The sequence below is a fragment of the Loxodonta africana genome, chromosome 20, assembly GCF_030014295.1.
Source record: "Loxodonta africana isolate mLoxAfr1 chromosome 20, mLoxAfr1.hap2, whole genome shotgun sequence".
Lineage (NCBI taxonomy): Eukaryota > Metazoa > Chordata > Mammalia > Proboscidea > Elephantidae > Loxodonta > Loxodonta africana.
This window is the reverse complement of record NC_087361.1, coordinates 53,998,317-54,014,522: the sequence shown is the minus strand read 5'-3', so window position 1 is coordinate 54,014,522 and position 16,206 is coordinate 53,998,317. Positions and strand designations below refer to the sequence as shown.

The 16,206-nt window shown below is 46.5% G+C and overlaps 1 protein-coding gene across 19 annotated transcripts in view; it reads left to right on the top strand.

The window, feature by feature from the left end:
• The window catches only part of TIAM1 (TIAM Rac1 associated GEF 1), a 424,375-nt gene that overhangs the window by 269,596 nt on the left and 138,573 nt on the right, over nt 1–16,206 (top strand). For 18 of the 19 annotated variants that reach the window (XR_010318722.1, XM_064273167.1, XM_064273165.1 and 15 more), the window contains one exon: nt 6,197–7,170. The exons of the other annotated variant lie outside the window; for it this stretch is intronic. Coding sequence is in view for 17 of the 18 variants with exons in the window: in XM_064273167.1 (XP_064129237.1) it covers nt 6,208–7,170 (963 nt within the window). In the remaining variant the exon portion in view is untranslated. The remainder of the gene's footprint in view (nt 1–6,196; nt 7,171–16,206) is intronic. 19 annotated transcript variants of the gene reach the window in all.

The following is a 16,206-nucleotide window of genomic DNA, read 5'->3' as shown; positions in this document are numbered from 1 at the left end:
ATTTGGAAGAATCCTTCCCTTAAAAAAAATCCATTTTGTGAGAACATTCCAGTTAGTTAAAGTTTTGTTTGCTGTTTTTGTAACTTTGAATTTTGTAATTTTGAAATAATTACAGATTGACAGGAAATTGCGAAGACAGTACAGAGAGGTCCCGTACACCCTTTTCCCCATCCCCCCAGTTGGCCCATCTTACATAATTAGAGCGTAATACCAAAGCCAGGAATGTGACATTGGTGCACTGTGTGTGTGTAGTTGCTTCTGTGTTGTTTATCACACAAGGCTTAGTAGGCTGGTAGAGCTATCAAGACAGCCCCTGCGACATGACCACCTAGGCCTGATACATGCATGAACACCCAGACCCACAAATGTTTGAACTTACTGCTAAAGCGCCTTAAGACAACGTTTCACTTTAGTTGATTATTTCCGGAGCCCTGGGTGGTACAGGTGGCTAATATGCTCAGCTACTACCTGAAAGGGTGGAGGATCAAGTCCACCCAGAGGCACCTTGGAAGAAAGGTCTGGTGATCTACTTCCAAAAAATCAGCTGTCGAAAAACCTGTAGAGCACAGTTCTACCCTGACACACACGGGGTCGCCATGAGTAGACGTCAACTCTCTGACAGCTGGTTCTGGTAATCAGCAATTAAAAATTGAATGAGTTTAAAAATGGTCACATTTGGGGGGGGCTTTAGATTTGATACCCTCATTTTGACACTCTTCAGTTACCGTCCCAAATTTTCCTTTCAGCCTGTCCTTTTTACCTAGTGACTGTGTGACGATTGTATTGCTGAGGTACTGATCCCGCACTTTTTGCTTTTGCTACTAAAATGCACAGGTGTCTATGGACACACTATCATGGACGGAAAGCTTCTAGTCTCAGTGGAGGCTTCAGAAAGAAGTGAAAGCCACTTTCTGCCCTAAAGTTGCTTTCAAGCTCCCAGGAAAGATAAGCCATGTGCCCATTGCAGCCAGATTTTGTTTCTTTCCTCCTTTAAAATAAAAATGAACAGTAAGTGTTGAAGGACATCGTGCTTGGTAAAGCAGAGGGTCAGCAAAGAAACGAGGGCTTGAGCACAGCAGTGACTGTGAGGATGGCGCAGGACCAGATAGTGTTTTGTTCTGTTGTACATGGGATTGCTATGAGTCGGAAATGACTTGATGACACCTAACACCAACAACTGTCTGGCCTTTTACAGTTGTACGTGAAAAGGGTTAGAAATTTCAGTTCACCACTGTCTGTGGCAGGGTTTTCTCCTTAAAGGAGATAATGCCACTTGCCTGCAGTGAACAATCTTTTGTGCTTAGTTCATTGCATTGTCCCCAGCGACCTCACCTGCACCTTCTCTGTTCTCACTGACTTTTTTGCAAAACCTTTCAAATTAATGGTGTTTCAGCAGTCCCCAGAAACTTACTTCTCTTAACTTTAGTTGCTTCAAACTTCTTGCTGGCTCTGCTTCGGTCATCTCCAGAGAATTTCTTTTGGTAGAATTAAGAGGATTTGGCAGGTATTGCAAGAGTTTAGTTCCGAAGATAAAAGTGACTTCTTTCCTACCTTGGCTGGCTGGACAGAACCTTGCTGCTAAAAATTCTTTTAGTATAACTGGCCGGTCAGCCTGATGCCCTGGCCTGCTGCGACTCTTGAAAGTTGGGGCCATTTCCTTTAGGAAACCTCTCCTGAGGCTTTTAACTTGATGAGTTTTCTGTTGGCAGAAATAGGCCTAACCAGAAATGTGCTGCTGAAAATACATCTTGTCAATTGGTATTTGCAAACTTTTGATATATATATTTGATCAACAACGACAACAACCCAGAGGAAGGTAAATCCTAGCGTGCTCCAGGTAACGGTTTTGCCTTTTCTTACAGTTGATTTATTTTGCCTTAATTCTTTAACCTTTTAAATGTAAACTTCCATGATTCTTAAAAATGGGACTGTGGCTAAGAGTTGTTCTAAGCCTTTTATTATTTATTGGCAAAACATATGGACACATAGACACCTCTTTCTCCTCCAGTTGCCGTCGAGTCAGCTCTGACTCACGGTAACCCTATGTGTCGTGGAGTAGAACTGAGCTCCATGGGGTTTTCAATGCCTGTGATCTTTTCAGAAATAGATTGCCAAGTCTTTCTTCCGAGGTGCCTCTGGGTGGATTTGAACCCCCAGCCTTTTGTTTAGCAGCTGATCGCTTCATTGTTGGTGTCACCCAGGGAATCTGTGGACACTTCTAGGTGTCTTAATTTACACTTAAATCAAGAATTCCAAGTTGTGGCTGTTGGTGTTACTGAAAGACTTATGTTGTCGCTTTTGTAACCTTTTTTTAGCCTCAAAAAATATAACATTATTGTTTAAGAGGTACTGAACTTCTCTTTGGGGTGATGGAAAACCTTTGGAAATAGGTGGTGGTGATGGTTGCACATGTTTAATGTAATGAACGTCACTGAAGTGTACACTTAGAATGGTAAGCCATGTTAGATTTTATGTTCTATGTAAATCTTAGCACAATTACATTTAGAAAGTGCAGCACATGCTGTTCTTAAGGATATAGATAACATCAGTGGTCACACATGGAAGATGATTCTTTAATTTTTCCTACAGGGTCGCTATGAGTGGGAATTGACTCAATGGCAACAGTATTTGGTTTTTTTGGCTGTATGTTGAGTTAGGAGCCTCTGGGTGGTACGAATGGTTTAACTTGCTTGCTGCACACTGAAAGGTTGGCGGTTTGAGTCCACCCAGAGGTACCTCAGAAGAAATCCCGATAATCTATTGCCAAAAAAAAAAACTCAGCCATTGAATACCCTGTGGAGCACAGTTCTACTCTGATACACATGGGGTCACAATGAGTCGGAATCGACTTGTAGGCACCTGTTGTTGTTTGTGTATGTTTTCATACATTAACTTCATATATTGTTTCTTGCTTCTTAAAGACACTAGAGAAGTGTGAACATATTGCTTTGAAATATATTTGCTACTAGTAAAAAGGAGCTTCTCTTTCTTTGAAAATTCCCTCTGAGAATCCTGTGACGTGTGACTTGCTAGGGAATGTTCCAGAATGGGAATAGCTTCACATCTGGTGTCTGCACTCATTGAGCATTTAAATGGACCTTTTCCCTGCCTGTTGGTGCAAATTTCATTCCAGTAACCATGTGCTTTTTAAGCAGTGTTTTAAACTGGACAGCGGGCTTCTAGAGTGATTCCTACCTAGATCGTTGTGGAAAAAGATGGTTGCTGTATAGTCAATTCCGACTCATGGCAACCCCATGTGGTGCACTGTAGAACTGTGCTCTGTAGGGTTTTCATGGCTGTGACCTTTCAGAAGCACATCACTAGGCCTTTCTTCTGAGATGGCTCTGGGTAGGTTTGAACTGCCAACTTTCCTGCCAGTAATTGAGCGCTTAACTGTTTGTGCCACCCAGGACTTCCATAGATCAATGTGAAGATACACTATATTCCAGGGAGTTTCAAGCCCTTTATAACATTTAGGCAATTTTACTCCCTGTAAGATCCCTGGTGACACACCGAAAAGTTGGTGGTTCAAACCCGCCAGCTGCTCCACAGGAGGAGGATGTGGCAGTCGGCTTCCAGAAAGATTACAGCCTTGGAAACCCTATGGGCAGTTCTTCTTTGTCCTGTAGGGTCTCTATCAGTCAGAATCGACTAAATGGCAACAGGTTTGGTTTGGGTTAATGCCCAACACCAGGAGCCTTGGTGGTGCAGTGGTTAAGTGCTCGGTTGCTAACTGAAAAGGTCGGTGTTTCGAACCTGTCAGCCACTTCGAGGGAGAAAGATGTGGCAGTCTGCTTCCATAAAGGTTATAGTCTTGGAAACCCTATGGGGCAGCTCTACTCTGTCCTATGGGGCAGCTCTATTCTGTCCTATAGGGTTGCTATGAGTTGGAATTGACTCAGCAATGGGGTTCTTTTTTTTTTAAGCTCCCTGGGGTGGTGCGAACAGTTTGGGCTCGACTACTAACCCATGGTTGATGGTTTGAACCCACTCAGAGGTACCACAGAAGACAGGACTGGCAGTCTGCTTCCATAGATCACAGCTAAGAAAACCCTATGGAGCAGGTCTACTCTGTAACACATGGAGTCGCCCTAAGTCAGAATTGACCCAATGGCAGTGGGTTTGTGCCCCCCTCCCCATGGCTCCAAGTACCCCTTCCCATTTTTGTGTATTAGGTGCCTTCCCTGGCTAGAATGTCAGCTCTATGCGTGAAGGGAATGTCTTGTTTTGCTCACTCCTGTGCCTCTGGCTTCTAGCACAGTGACCAGCACATGGTAGGTACGCGGTATATATTTTCTGAATGAGTCGTTGACTGTGTAGGTGGTGAAGAGAATCAGCCTAGGGAAGTTGCCCAGCTTCTGTGATTTTCCTTTTTCTTTTCTGCCATTTTCATGTGCGTATCTTAAATGTATGCAGTTTAAAGTGGTACAGCAAGACCTTGTTGTGGAGTAAGGAGAATATGCTAAATAGAGGCATGATTGTCAAGCATTGAAGACTTTTCTGTTTCCCACAGGTGGGGACGGAATTGTGTCATCAGGTCACCATGAGAGACTAGAGAAATGTCTTCGTTAAGGAGGGGCTTGAATTAACCTGGGTAGCCCCAAAAGGCTGTGTCACGTTCGGTGGTTTCATAATGTGAATCTCAGGGCACTCTGTACCCGATGAGTGTTTCGAGTTGGATTTGCTCCCAGAAATAGACCCATTAGTCAGCTGCCAAGTGGGGGGTGGATCTCTAGTTTGCTTTGCCTGTCTCTCCCTCACCCCACCTTCCCACCCCCCAAAAAGACAAACAGGGTCTTTAGACTGCTATGGAATTGAAGGTAAAAGCCATTTCCATTTGGTTTTGAATATTTATTGGGAAGAGTTAATTGGACTCCCATCGTGTGTTTTTCCATTCTTGATTGATTTTGAAAGTAGACAAAGTCCTGATGAAATAGGAACATACTGCTTTGACATATACTTGCTGCTAGTAAAAAGGAGCACTGGGAGGGAGGAAGGGGTCCCAAATCACCTCTGAGTTGGGCTTTTTTTTTTGGGTCTCTCATACAATTCAGAGTGCCTAGTGTGGAGGAGCCCTGGTGGCAAAGTGGTTAAGCTCTTGGCTGCTAACCAAAAGGTTGGTGGTTCGAACCCACCAGCTGCTCTACGGGACAAAGATATGGCACACTGCTTCCGTAAAGATTACAGCCTTAGAAACCGTACAGAGCAGTTCCACTCTGTCCTGTAGGGTCGTTATGAATTGGAATCAACTGGATGGCAATGGGTTTGGTTTCTGGGTTTTTCAGTATATGTATGAGGGCAGTGGTGGTTCAGTGGTAGAATTCTTGACCTCCACACAGGAGAGCCAGGTTTGATTCCCGGCCATTGTGCACCTCATCCACAGCCACCACCTATCTGTCAGTGAAGGCTTGCTTGTTGCTGTGATGCTGAACAGTTTTCAGTGGCACTTCCAGACTAGAACAGAGTAGGAAGAAAGGCCTGGTGATCTGCTTCCAAAAATTAGCTAGTGAAAACCCTATGGATCACAACTTTCCCATCCTATTGTGCTGACCCAAGGGCAACTAACAACAGCAATATACGTATATTTCAAACAAAAAGTCACTCCTTTGGCCGACCCTTTGGTTTGTATTTTTAGAGTTTTCACTTTTGGAATAGGACTAGAATTCTACATCTGTAATCGCGGAGATTCAGAAGACAGCAGAGGACTCAAGTTTTCCAGCCTCGCAAAAAGCAATACTTTTGTGTACCCCGTGGGCATGCACCCTCTAACTCAAACTAAACCTGTTGCCCTTGAGTCAATTCTGACTCTTAGCAACACTGTAGGACACAGTAGAACTGCCCCTAGGGTTTCCAAGGAGTGGCTGGTGGATTCGGACTGCTGACCTTTTGGTTTGCAGCCAAGTGCTTAACCACTGTGCCGCCAGGGCTCCGTGTACCCTCTGGGAGAGCCTAATTCTCTGATGTCTTATTCATGCTCTTACTTCAAATCCCAGTGGCAGTCTAAGCAGTGACATTAGCTCCCACCTGCTGCAGTGTGGGAGACCATGTACCTGCCAGCTGCATGTAGGGTGGTGTGATCTCAGCTCCCTGGCCCCCACAAGCTAAAGGCTTGGTGCTGCCCCATGCTGAGTTCAGGTATACTGTCTGCCCTTATTAGTGAGTCAATTAACTGCGCCCCTTTTTTTCTTTGCCACAGACCATAAAGCCATGGGAAACGCAGAGAGTCAGAATGTTGCGCATGAGTTTTATGGCGAGAAGCACGCCGGCCTGGGGCGCAAGCACACGTCTCGCTCGCTGCGCCTCTCGCACAAGACACGGCGCTCACGGCACGCCTCCTCAGGGAAGGTGATCCACCGCAACTCCGAAGTCAGCACCCGGTCCAACAGCACCCCCAGCATTCCCCAGTCCCTGGCCGAAAACGGCCTGGAGCCCTTCCCCCAAGAGGGCACCCTGGAGGACTTTGGGAGTCCGATATGGGTGGACCGCGTGGACATGGGCCTGAGACCCGTCTCCTATACCGACTCCTCCATCGCTCCCAGCGTTGACAGCAGCATCGTCCTCACCGCAGCCTCTGTGCAGAGCATGCCAGACTCGGAGGGGAGCCGGCTCTACGGGGATGACGCTACATACTTGGCTGAGGGCAGCAGGAGGCAGCATCCCTATACCTCCAACGGGCCCACTTTCATGGAGACCGCGAACTTCAAGAAGAAACGCTCCAAATCTGCAGACATCTGGCGGGAGGACAGCCTGGAATTCTCACTCTCTGATCTGAGCCAAGAACATTTAACAAGCAATGAAGAAATCTTGGGTTCCGCTGAAGAGAAGGAGTGCGAGGAGGCTCGGGGGATGGAAGCTCGGGTGAGCCCGCGGCAGCCGAGCACCTGTCAGCGTGCCAACTCCCTGGGTGACCTGTATGCTCAGACAAACGCTGGGGTGACAGCAAACGGGGGGCCGAGGAGCAAACTTGGAGGCTATTGCCGGAATTTGGTGTCTGATATCCCAAATCTTGCGAACCGTAAGATGCCACCAGCTGCTGCTGAAGAGGCTGCTCCGTGCAGTAATTACAATACACTTCCCTGTAGGAAATCACACTGTCTTTCCGAAGGTGCCGCCAACCCACAAATTAGCCATAGCAACAGCATGCAAGGCAGAAGAGCAAAAACAACTCAGGTAAAGTGACTGGAACTGGTTCCAGTATTTCGGAGACGCTGCATGGCTTTCTCAGGGCATGACTTTGCTCTCGTAAGACTCGTCTTTCGATCAGCCTTTAACCTGTTTGCCTGGCGGCTGCTGCAGCAGGTGCTGCTTCTCTGAAGCATTGTCTCTCCAGGTCCCCCCTCTTATAGTGCTGTGGTTAAGGGGTGGGGATTAAGGAAGGGTGCGGGGGGGGGGGCGGTGGTGAAGGGAGTGGGAATCAAGCTGGTAAGTTCAGATCAGGAAACTGCTTCTAACTCACTTCTTGAGCAGCATCTCACTCAGTCAGAGCTTCCTTAGGAGCGGTCCTTTCAGTGGGCAGATGGGCATGGTGGGTTGTGGGCTCTGGGAGTTTATTCCCTCAGCCCAGCAGGTGGGAAGGGGTTGGTCGCAAGCTCTTCGAGGAGGCATTTTTAATTCAGGTTGGGTGTGGGTCATTTGTCCGCCTCTCTTTTTCTCAGCGGCTGGCAGCCTTTCTGCCTTACCAGGAGCCATTTCAATTTCCTGTTCCTTGCATGGCTGGCCAGCCTTGTCTCCAGAGGGAGGTATGGTGGAAGGAATAACCTGGGTGGGTTCCAGTTCCTGCTTTCAGCTGGTGGGTTCTTCGACCTTGTGCAAACCCTGGCTTAGAGTTGTCCTCTGAAAAACGGAGTTAGGGATGCTCAGCCTACCCGTTTCGGGGTCTAGTGCCTGAGAGAGTGGGTGTGCGAACATTTAAAAAGATTTCTTTAATGAAGTCTCTTGCCAATGAAAGGAGGACCCGTTACCTAAATTAGTAATTATAACTAATAGGCAATCAAATGTCCATCAGTTGTGCATGCCTCGGTCACTGTCTGGGACTGCTTTCCTATAGAAGGGAAGTCTTAGCTCGTGCAGAGGTTGGGGAGGTGGTTTGCATGATGGTGCTTCTAGTGAAAAACCCGGATTGGGCCCATTTGTCCTGAAAGGCATGTTGGCTACCTGGGCGACCAGCAAAGAGCAGGTGCACTCTGACCTCTCCATTAGGGGATGGTGCTGTACCCTTGACCTTGCTGCATTGCAAGTCAGATCATGGGGGTCTAAATATAATGGGCAGATGGCTGAGCAGTTGGTGGTGGGGTTGGGGGAGCAAAGAAGATTGTCACTAGACTCCAGGCCTGCTGGAGGGCAGCTTTTGCTGATGGTGCCAGAGCTCGGCAGTCCCAAGTTGAATTCTAGCTTCACTTTTCTTACCTGATAACTTTGGGCGAGTTACATAAGACTCTCTAAGCCCTGCTTTCTTCATCTGAGAAATGGGAATAATAGGTTATTTGAGAGTATGGAATGGAATAACTCCTGTGAAGCACAGTGTCTGTTTCATAGGAAGCAGTCAGTAAGGTAGTAACAGAAGTTGGTAGTTGTAATTTCCATCGTTTTAGTGACCTTGTATTAGGCACGGGCCCAGGAGGAGTCTGCCGTTGGTACCAATATCTCATGTCATAGAAACAAAGACGTTCAAAAGGCTGAATCTGTGTTTTGGGGGTCAACGTGAAGCTTGCATCTAAGGCACTAGTTGAATTTTTCCCCATCCCTTTTCTGAAGCGAGGTTGTATGACAGGGTGACCCTGTGCTCCTCTGCCTAGCCCGTTAGGATTACCCCTGCACTGGCTGTTCTGCAGGTTGGAGAACTGGGTGGGTAGGTAGCCTCTGAAGTGGTCACCTGAGAGGCACCCGTGGCTCTGTCTGGAAGGCACAGGCAGGTAGGCGTTGCAGGTGTGATGCAAAGAGCTGGTCTGCTACCTCTGGCAGGTGGCACAAGGTGCATGGGCTTTCTGGAGCCTGCCATGGCTTGCGCTGCTGCTGGAATGAGGATAAATGAGCACAGTTTTTAAGGAAAATTTGGGAGAGGCGCCTGGATGTATTCTGCTTCTCCGTGTCATGTGTCCGGCACTGGGGTTGGCCTGACCTCTGCTTTGCCTCATGCCCCACGGATGGGGGCAGAGCCCTTGAGCCCATGGCTCCCACTGGGAATGTGACAGAGCAGTTCTGCCTTCACGAGCCCTGCCACGGAAAACTCTCCCTCGTGATTATTACACAGAATTTCCTTTCTTTGGCCAGTGCCTTCTTAGCATTGGTAATACATGACAGTGAGGTCATCAGCTCCTGATGTCTCATAAGCCACTTCTCTGCCCTAACGAAAGGCGAAGCGCAAGAGACTTGGCATCACGGGACGTGCATTTGCATCCTGGCTCTGCTGCTGGAACCTGGTGACCTTGGGCAAGTCACTCAATCTTCTTGTCCCTGGGAATTGTGCCAGTCCCTGCCTGGGTCATTAGGAGAATCAAGTGGGATCATGTGTATGGATGGGGTTTTTTTTTTTTTTTTTCCTCGAAGAGGAAGATAATTCTATGTATTTATTTATTTTTGTGGTACCCCCCCCCCGTTTGTCTATTGTGCTTTAAGTGAAAGTTTACAGAGCAAATTAGTTTCCCATTTAATGGTTTCTACAAAAAATGTTTTGCGACATTGGTTTCATTCCCCGCAATATGTCAGCACTCTCCCCATTTCTGTCCTGGTTTCCCCGTTTCCTTTTGTCCGGGCTTTCTACCCCTTCCTGCCTTCTCATCTTTGCTTTTGGGCAGATACTGCGCCTTAGATCTCATAAAATTAATTGTTCTAAGGAGTACACTCCTCCCAGCTGTTACTGTTTATCTTATGGGCCCGTCTATTGTTCGGCTGGGAGGTGGTCTCCAGGAATGGCGTCAGTTCGAAGTCAGAAGGGTGTCTTAGGGCCATAGACTCGGGGATTCCTCCAGTCTCTGTCAGATGAGTAAGTCAGATCTTTATTGTGAATTTAATTTTTTGTTCTGCAGTTTTTCTCCCACTCTGTCCGGGGCCTTCTGTTGTGATCCCAGGCAGAGTGGTCGGTAGTGGTAGGTGGGCACCATCTAGTTCTTCTGGTCTTGGGGTCATGCAGGCTGTGGTTCGTGTGATTCATTAGTCCTTTGTGGAAGCATTTTGTGGGGGCTTTTTCACGCTGACTTATTATGTTCAGTGAAGTTCTTTAATGACTTGAAACAAGCCCCAGAACTGTGCACAACACTATCCGTCTGCCCACGCTTCCTTGTCTTAGTTTGTTATGTTCATCCAACGCGTTTCTTGAGAGCCCCTTATGTCCCAAACAGTGTATTTTAAGAGGCAGTGGGTGTGGAAACTTCCTTGAAAAGAATTCTTTTTCTTTTTGGTAGAAGTTTTTGACCCAGGGGACCTCTTCAGCAGGCTTGGATCATAGATGTTAAAGTCTCCTCATCTGCCCTGATGATGTAGTTGAATCTGTAATTGTCCGGTCGGTGGTTTTACTTGCCAGAAAAAGAGTTCCTGGTGGACTCTTGGCCCAAGAGCATGGCCTCTAAGCCTGGGAGAAAATATCTTTTATTTGAAATAGTGTGAATGCTTAGTTTGATTTGAAAATGATCAAAAAAGAGTTTTTGACTATTCTTCCTGCTTTTGTATCTGTTTAGTAGTTGGGCGTGTTTCTAAAACCTGAGGGTGATGGAGTTCATATTTTGTCTTCTGCACTCGGTTTGTAATCAAAGTGTTGGTGGTTTAAACTGTGCAGTGGTGCTGTAGAAGAAAGGCCTGGCAGTCTGCGTCTGCGAAGGTCACAGCCAAGAAGACCCCCTGGAGCAGTTCTCCTCTATAACACATGGGGTCTGGGGTCTCCATGGGCCAGAACTGACCTGATGGCAACAGGTTGGGTGGTTTTGGTTTATTAGGTGCCACGGTGTCTGGTACACGGTAAGTACGCCAAGATTACTTAATTTGTGTATTTGAGCATGTGTGTGTGCTCATGGGCCACACATAAACGTGTGCATTGCAAGTCAGTCTGTAACACATTTGTCAGGGGCTTCGCTCATACTGGAGCCCTGGTAGCGCAGTGGTTAGGAGCTCAGCTGCTCACCAAAAGGTCGGCAGTTTGAAACTACCAGCCGCTCCTTGGAAACCCTATGGGGGCAGTTCTACTGTGTTCTGTAGGGCTGCTGTGAGTCAGAATTGACTTGATGGCAATGGGTTTTGGGTTTTGGGTTTTGGTTTACTTATACTGGAGCCCTGGTGGGGCAGTGGTTAAGAGTTTGGCTGCTAACCAAAAAGTCGGCAGTTCAGATCCACCAGCTGCTCCTTGGAAACCCCATGGAGAAGTTCTACTCTGTCCTAAAATGTCGCTATGAGTTGGAATGGACTCAGTGGCAGCGGGTTTGGTTTGGTGTTTTGGTTACTCATATTACTTGAAGCAGAGTTTGCGTCTATGGCTTTCTCTTGAAATGTGTAATAAGTTGCCTTTTGGATTTAATTGATAGCTAGCTAATTTTTTGGCCTGAACTTTATGCTGTTGTCATTCCTAAGATCAACAGAGAGAGGAGGAAGTGGCCTGGTAGTTCTGAACTCCAGCAGATCTGAATTTGTGTGTTCTAACTCTGTTATTGGAGTCCTTGGGTGGTGCTCATGGTTAATGTGCTTGGCTGAAAGTTTGAAGTTTCAAGTCCACCCAGAGGCACCTCAGAGGAAAGGCTTGGCAATCTGCTTCTGAAAACTGAGCCACTGAAAACCCTATGGAGTATAGTTCTACTCTGACACACATGGGGTCAGCATGATTCAGAATTGATTTGACGACAGCTGGTGGTTGGTTGGTTGGTTGGTAGGTAGCTGTGATCATTACAGTTGTGTATAAACTTGGCTGGGCCATGATTCTCAGTGGTTTGGCAGTTATGATGTACTTTGGCAGTTGTAAAATGATGTAATCACATCCATGATCAGATCTGATTTAAAGTGATCACCTCCATGATGGGATCTGCTGTGAGTAGCCAATTAATTGAAAGGGAGTTTCCTGGGGCTGTGGCCTGCATCCAATATAGGTGGACTTTCTGGCAAGACTTTCCAGCTTGTGCTCGCTCTGGATCCTGCAGCTGGCTTCTGTTTGTCTGACCTCTGTCTAGTTCTTGGGACTTGAGCTAGCAGCATAGCTGCTGTCTTGTCTGTTGATCCTGGTATTCGTTGGCCTCCACAGCCTATAAGCCAGGGGAAACCTCCAGTCTGACCCACAGAGTTGAGATTTTCCAGCCTCTACAACTGCATGGGCCATTTTTTAAATTTAAATCTGTGTATATATATTTTGCTTTATTGGTTTTGCTTCTCTGGAGAACCCAGCCTAAGACAGTAGCTCTGTTATCTGCCTATTGGTTGTTGAACGTAGGTGGGTCCCTGTGCCCACATCAAGTGAGGCTGATGTGAGGATCACATGAGGAAGTGAAGGTGAGGCTCCCAGCAGCATGTCTGGCACATTGGGAGATGTGCGATAAGTCCTGGTTATTAGTCATGATGGTGAGATTTGGCTTAAGGTTTTGGAGTTCAGCACTCCTGTGTCCCCTGTGTCCCTGAGACGTTCCAAGACAGAGAGCTCTGCCATTTGATGGAGCACCCATCTACTCTGCCTTTTGATGCAGCACTCATCTATTCTGCCATTTGATGGAGCACCCATCTATTCTGCCATTTGATGGAGCACCCATCTATTCTGCCATTTGATGCAACACCCATCTATTCTGCCATTTGATGGAGCACCCATCTACTCTGCCATTTGATGTAGCACCCATCTTTTCAGCCAGGTTCTATGTTTCATTTGGCTTGGAGCCTTTGGGTGTAACTTGTGAGGAGAGCTTCATTCATCCACTTAGGAGATGAAAGAATGCGGAGCGGTTATACTGAATACGTCCCAAGGAGCTGCAGCTTCGGGGATGCCCCAGCCAGATCCCCTCTCTAAACTCGTAGCTGGGATGTGGTGCTCCCCATTAGCTTTATGTATTTGCCTTAGTGGTTTCCCACCTCTAGCATTTCCAGAAATTTTATGCACTGTTATATGAACTAGAAGTGAGATAGAGTAGCGTTCTCAACCAGAGCTTATTGTTGGCCACTGCCTGGCTTTCATTTCAGTGTGATTTAGAGTCATCAACTCTTTGGAATTACAAGACCCTCACGTGTCATCCCTCTGCCCACCCATGTTACTTTTCCAAGGAAAGGAGCAGATTAATGAGATGAGGTGACAGGGTCTCAGAACTGGATTGAAATTCACATCTTTGACTCACTGACTAGGATCCTTCTTTCTGAGAGCACACCCCCAAGCCACACTACCTCCTCACGCTTGAACAGGTTTCAGCTCAAGTGTCCTTAGATTATAAGATCAAAACTCTCAACCCTGATACAGAAGCAAAAAAGGACGTGGTGGCTGAAAGAATGTAACAACTGCCCACTATAGCCACTCCTCACTTATTGACTATCTCATTATCTGACATTTTGCATTTAAGAAAATAGTAAAAAAAATCTACTATCCTACTATTTTGTGCACTAGCAACGTATGCCTGGCAGTAATGAACACCGACACAAGGCGAGAGTAACGCTGGCTGTGATGGTTAAGGTTATGTGTCAGCTTGGGTAGGCCATGTTTCTCAGAGGTTTGGCAGTTATATAATGATGTAATTTGGCAGTTATGTTATGATGTACTCATCCTCCATTTTGTGGTCTGATGTGGCCATCCTCCATTTTTGCATAACAACCTGGTCTTTGGAACCTAACCATATCCATGAGTGTGGAGTAGGTGTACTCTAATCCAAAACAGTGGTTGCTGAGAGAGATAAACAAGATAACTTCACAAGGATCCATTTCTGATACTTTCTATCTTTGATACTGCAGTGCAGTGAATTACTTAATATGGCCCTTCTAGCTGTAGTCTTTTTGACTCCCACACAGTGATTGAGTGAGACTATGCAAATAAGGTGCTTGTGGCCCACCAAGGGGATTGGACAAGTTGCTCCTAATGCATATAAGGTGCATGGAACCCTTGTGGGGGTGGAGCCATACAAATAAGGTATATGAAACCCTAATGGGGGATTAGTCAGTTTTGCCATCCCTCTAGGCTTAAAATGAACCATCCTAGAGGCAGAAAGGGGGGAATCTCACTACCACCAAGAAACAAGAGCCAAGAGTGAAGCATGTCTTTTGGACCCAGGGTGAGTGCTATACTGAGAACCTTCTAGACACAGGAGACAGCTATAAAACCAGAGATGACACGAGACAGTGAGAAGCGGCAGCACAGAAATGGCAGCAGTAGAACCAGGAAACCAACGACAGGCAGTGCAGTGGGCTTCCTGGACCATGGAGTGAGGTGGCTACGGTAGCTGTGCCGACCCATGGAAACCCACAGAATGAGAGAGCCGAGTGCCTTCGGGCTTAAGCTCACTGGCGAGTGGGGCACCTCCAGGCATTTATTGGCGGAGCCAAAGAGCTTTGTAACACTTGCCCTAGCCAGGCAGAGGCCAGGCCAGGGAGCTGAGACGCCGAGGGCCAGAGAGAAGCCTGCCTGTGAGCATAGCTGAGAAGAGGCTGTCCTGATTGAAGAACTGTGTCCTGAGTCGTTCCTGATCCTGAATAGTAACCTGTTACTTCCCTAATAAATCCTATAATCGTGAGTATTGTCTGTGGGTTCTCTGTGGCCATTGCAGCGAACCCAGTAGAGAAGTAGAGAGTGCTGTGGGAGGGATGGCAGGTGTCAGAATTGGTGAAAGGGTTGGAGAGTGGAGGTGTGTCTGTCCACTTCACAGGGATCAGCCTTAAGCTGTTGGTGCTGATAATGATTCTCTCTGTCCCCCATGTGAAGTTGGAAAAGGCCAGACTCCTCATCATGCCATTTTTACGGATACCTAGTGGGAGAGTTGGTGATTTTAGCAAGACAAAGTGTGCAGCGTTGTTAGGAGAGAATCTTGGGTTTCTAGAAGTGTTCTGTTGACGTTTCAAGATTTTGTTTTCTTTTACAAACTTAGCTGCAATGGCTTAGAGATAAGTGTATTTCCTGAGCTGAAAATTGACAAAAGACATTCAGTTGATTCTTAGCCTTTGGTCACAGACTCCATTGTGAAGTGGGTAAAAAACGTGGACCCTTCTCATGTTAGAGAAACACGTGCACCACCCATTTTACATATAGTTTCCTGGGATAGGTGGAGCCCCGAAGTCCCTCCAGAGGCTTCTGGTTAAGAACCTCAGTTTAATTCTTCGTGAAAACAAAATTTTCATGCAAAGCCATTAAAAAAAAAAAAAACAAACAAAAAACCCTCTCCTTCCTTTCTCCTGTGTCTAGTGTTTGATGCTCCTTTTTCACTTTCTTCTTTATCTTTTTTTCTGGCATCTAGGAAAGCTATGAGATATTTCTTTTGGAAATGATCCCATCAATTTTCAACAAGAATATCCCACTTCTTTGGCCCAGGTCATTTTTTGGGGGTGGTGGGAAGGTGGATGGGTAGCTGAAGGATGGTTTATGTCAACAGGTGTCAGACTTTTTGCCGTCAGGACCCTTTTATTCTCTTAAAATAATTCCTGCTCCAAAGGGCTCCTGTTTATGTGCGTTATATTTATAAATATGTATCACATGATAAGTTAAAATAGATTTGAAAAATACTTAATTCATTTTAAAATAACAGCAATAAACCTATTAGTACATGTCCACATAAATAACTTTTAATTAGGCAGACCTTATTGAAAATATCTCTGGGACCCCCAGAGCACACTTAGAGACCCCCTGACTTGTGTTAATGGAAGTTGAGAAAGCTCAGTCCTTTGAAAATCGCATTCTTAAATTAGTACCCGAGGAGAGGAAAGCCTGTGCCGCCCAACTCAGGTTGTGTTACAGCAGTAGTGTGGTCGTTGGTTTCAGAGCCTGTCCTCGGAGGAGGAAGGGCTGGAATCGGAGCTGAGAGCCTCTGAGCAGAAGCGGGGGACCCATCCTGATGTGACCATGAAGTTGGCCTTCCGTGACGGGCCGATGCAGTCTCCATGGGGCTCCAGTCGAGAGCATAGAAACACCTGACAAGCTTCTCATTTTGTCATTGAGCCTGCTTTGCTTTGGGCCACACTCAACATGATATCTAGTTTGGGCCATAAGATAGCCTAACATATCTCTCACCTTCTCTACTTAAGTTGAAGAAAAAAAATTAACTCATGTGAAGACTTGTT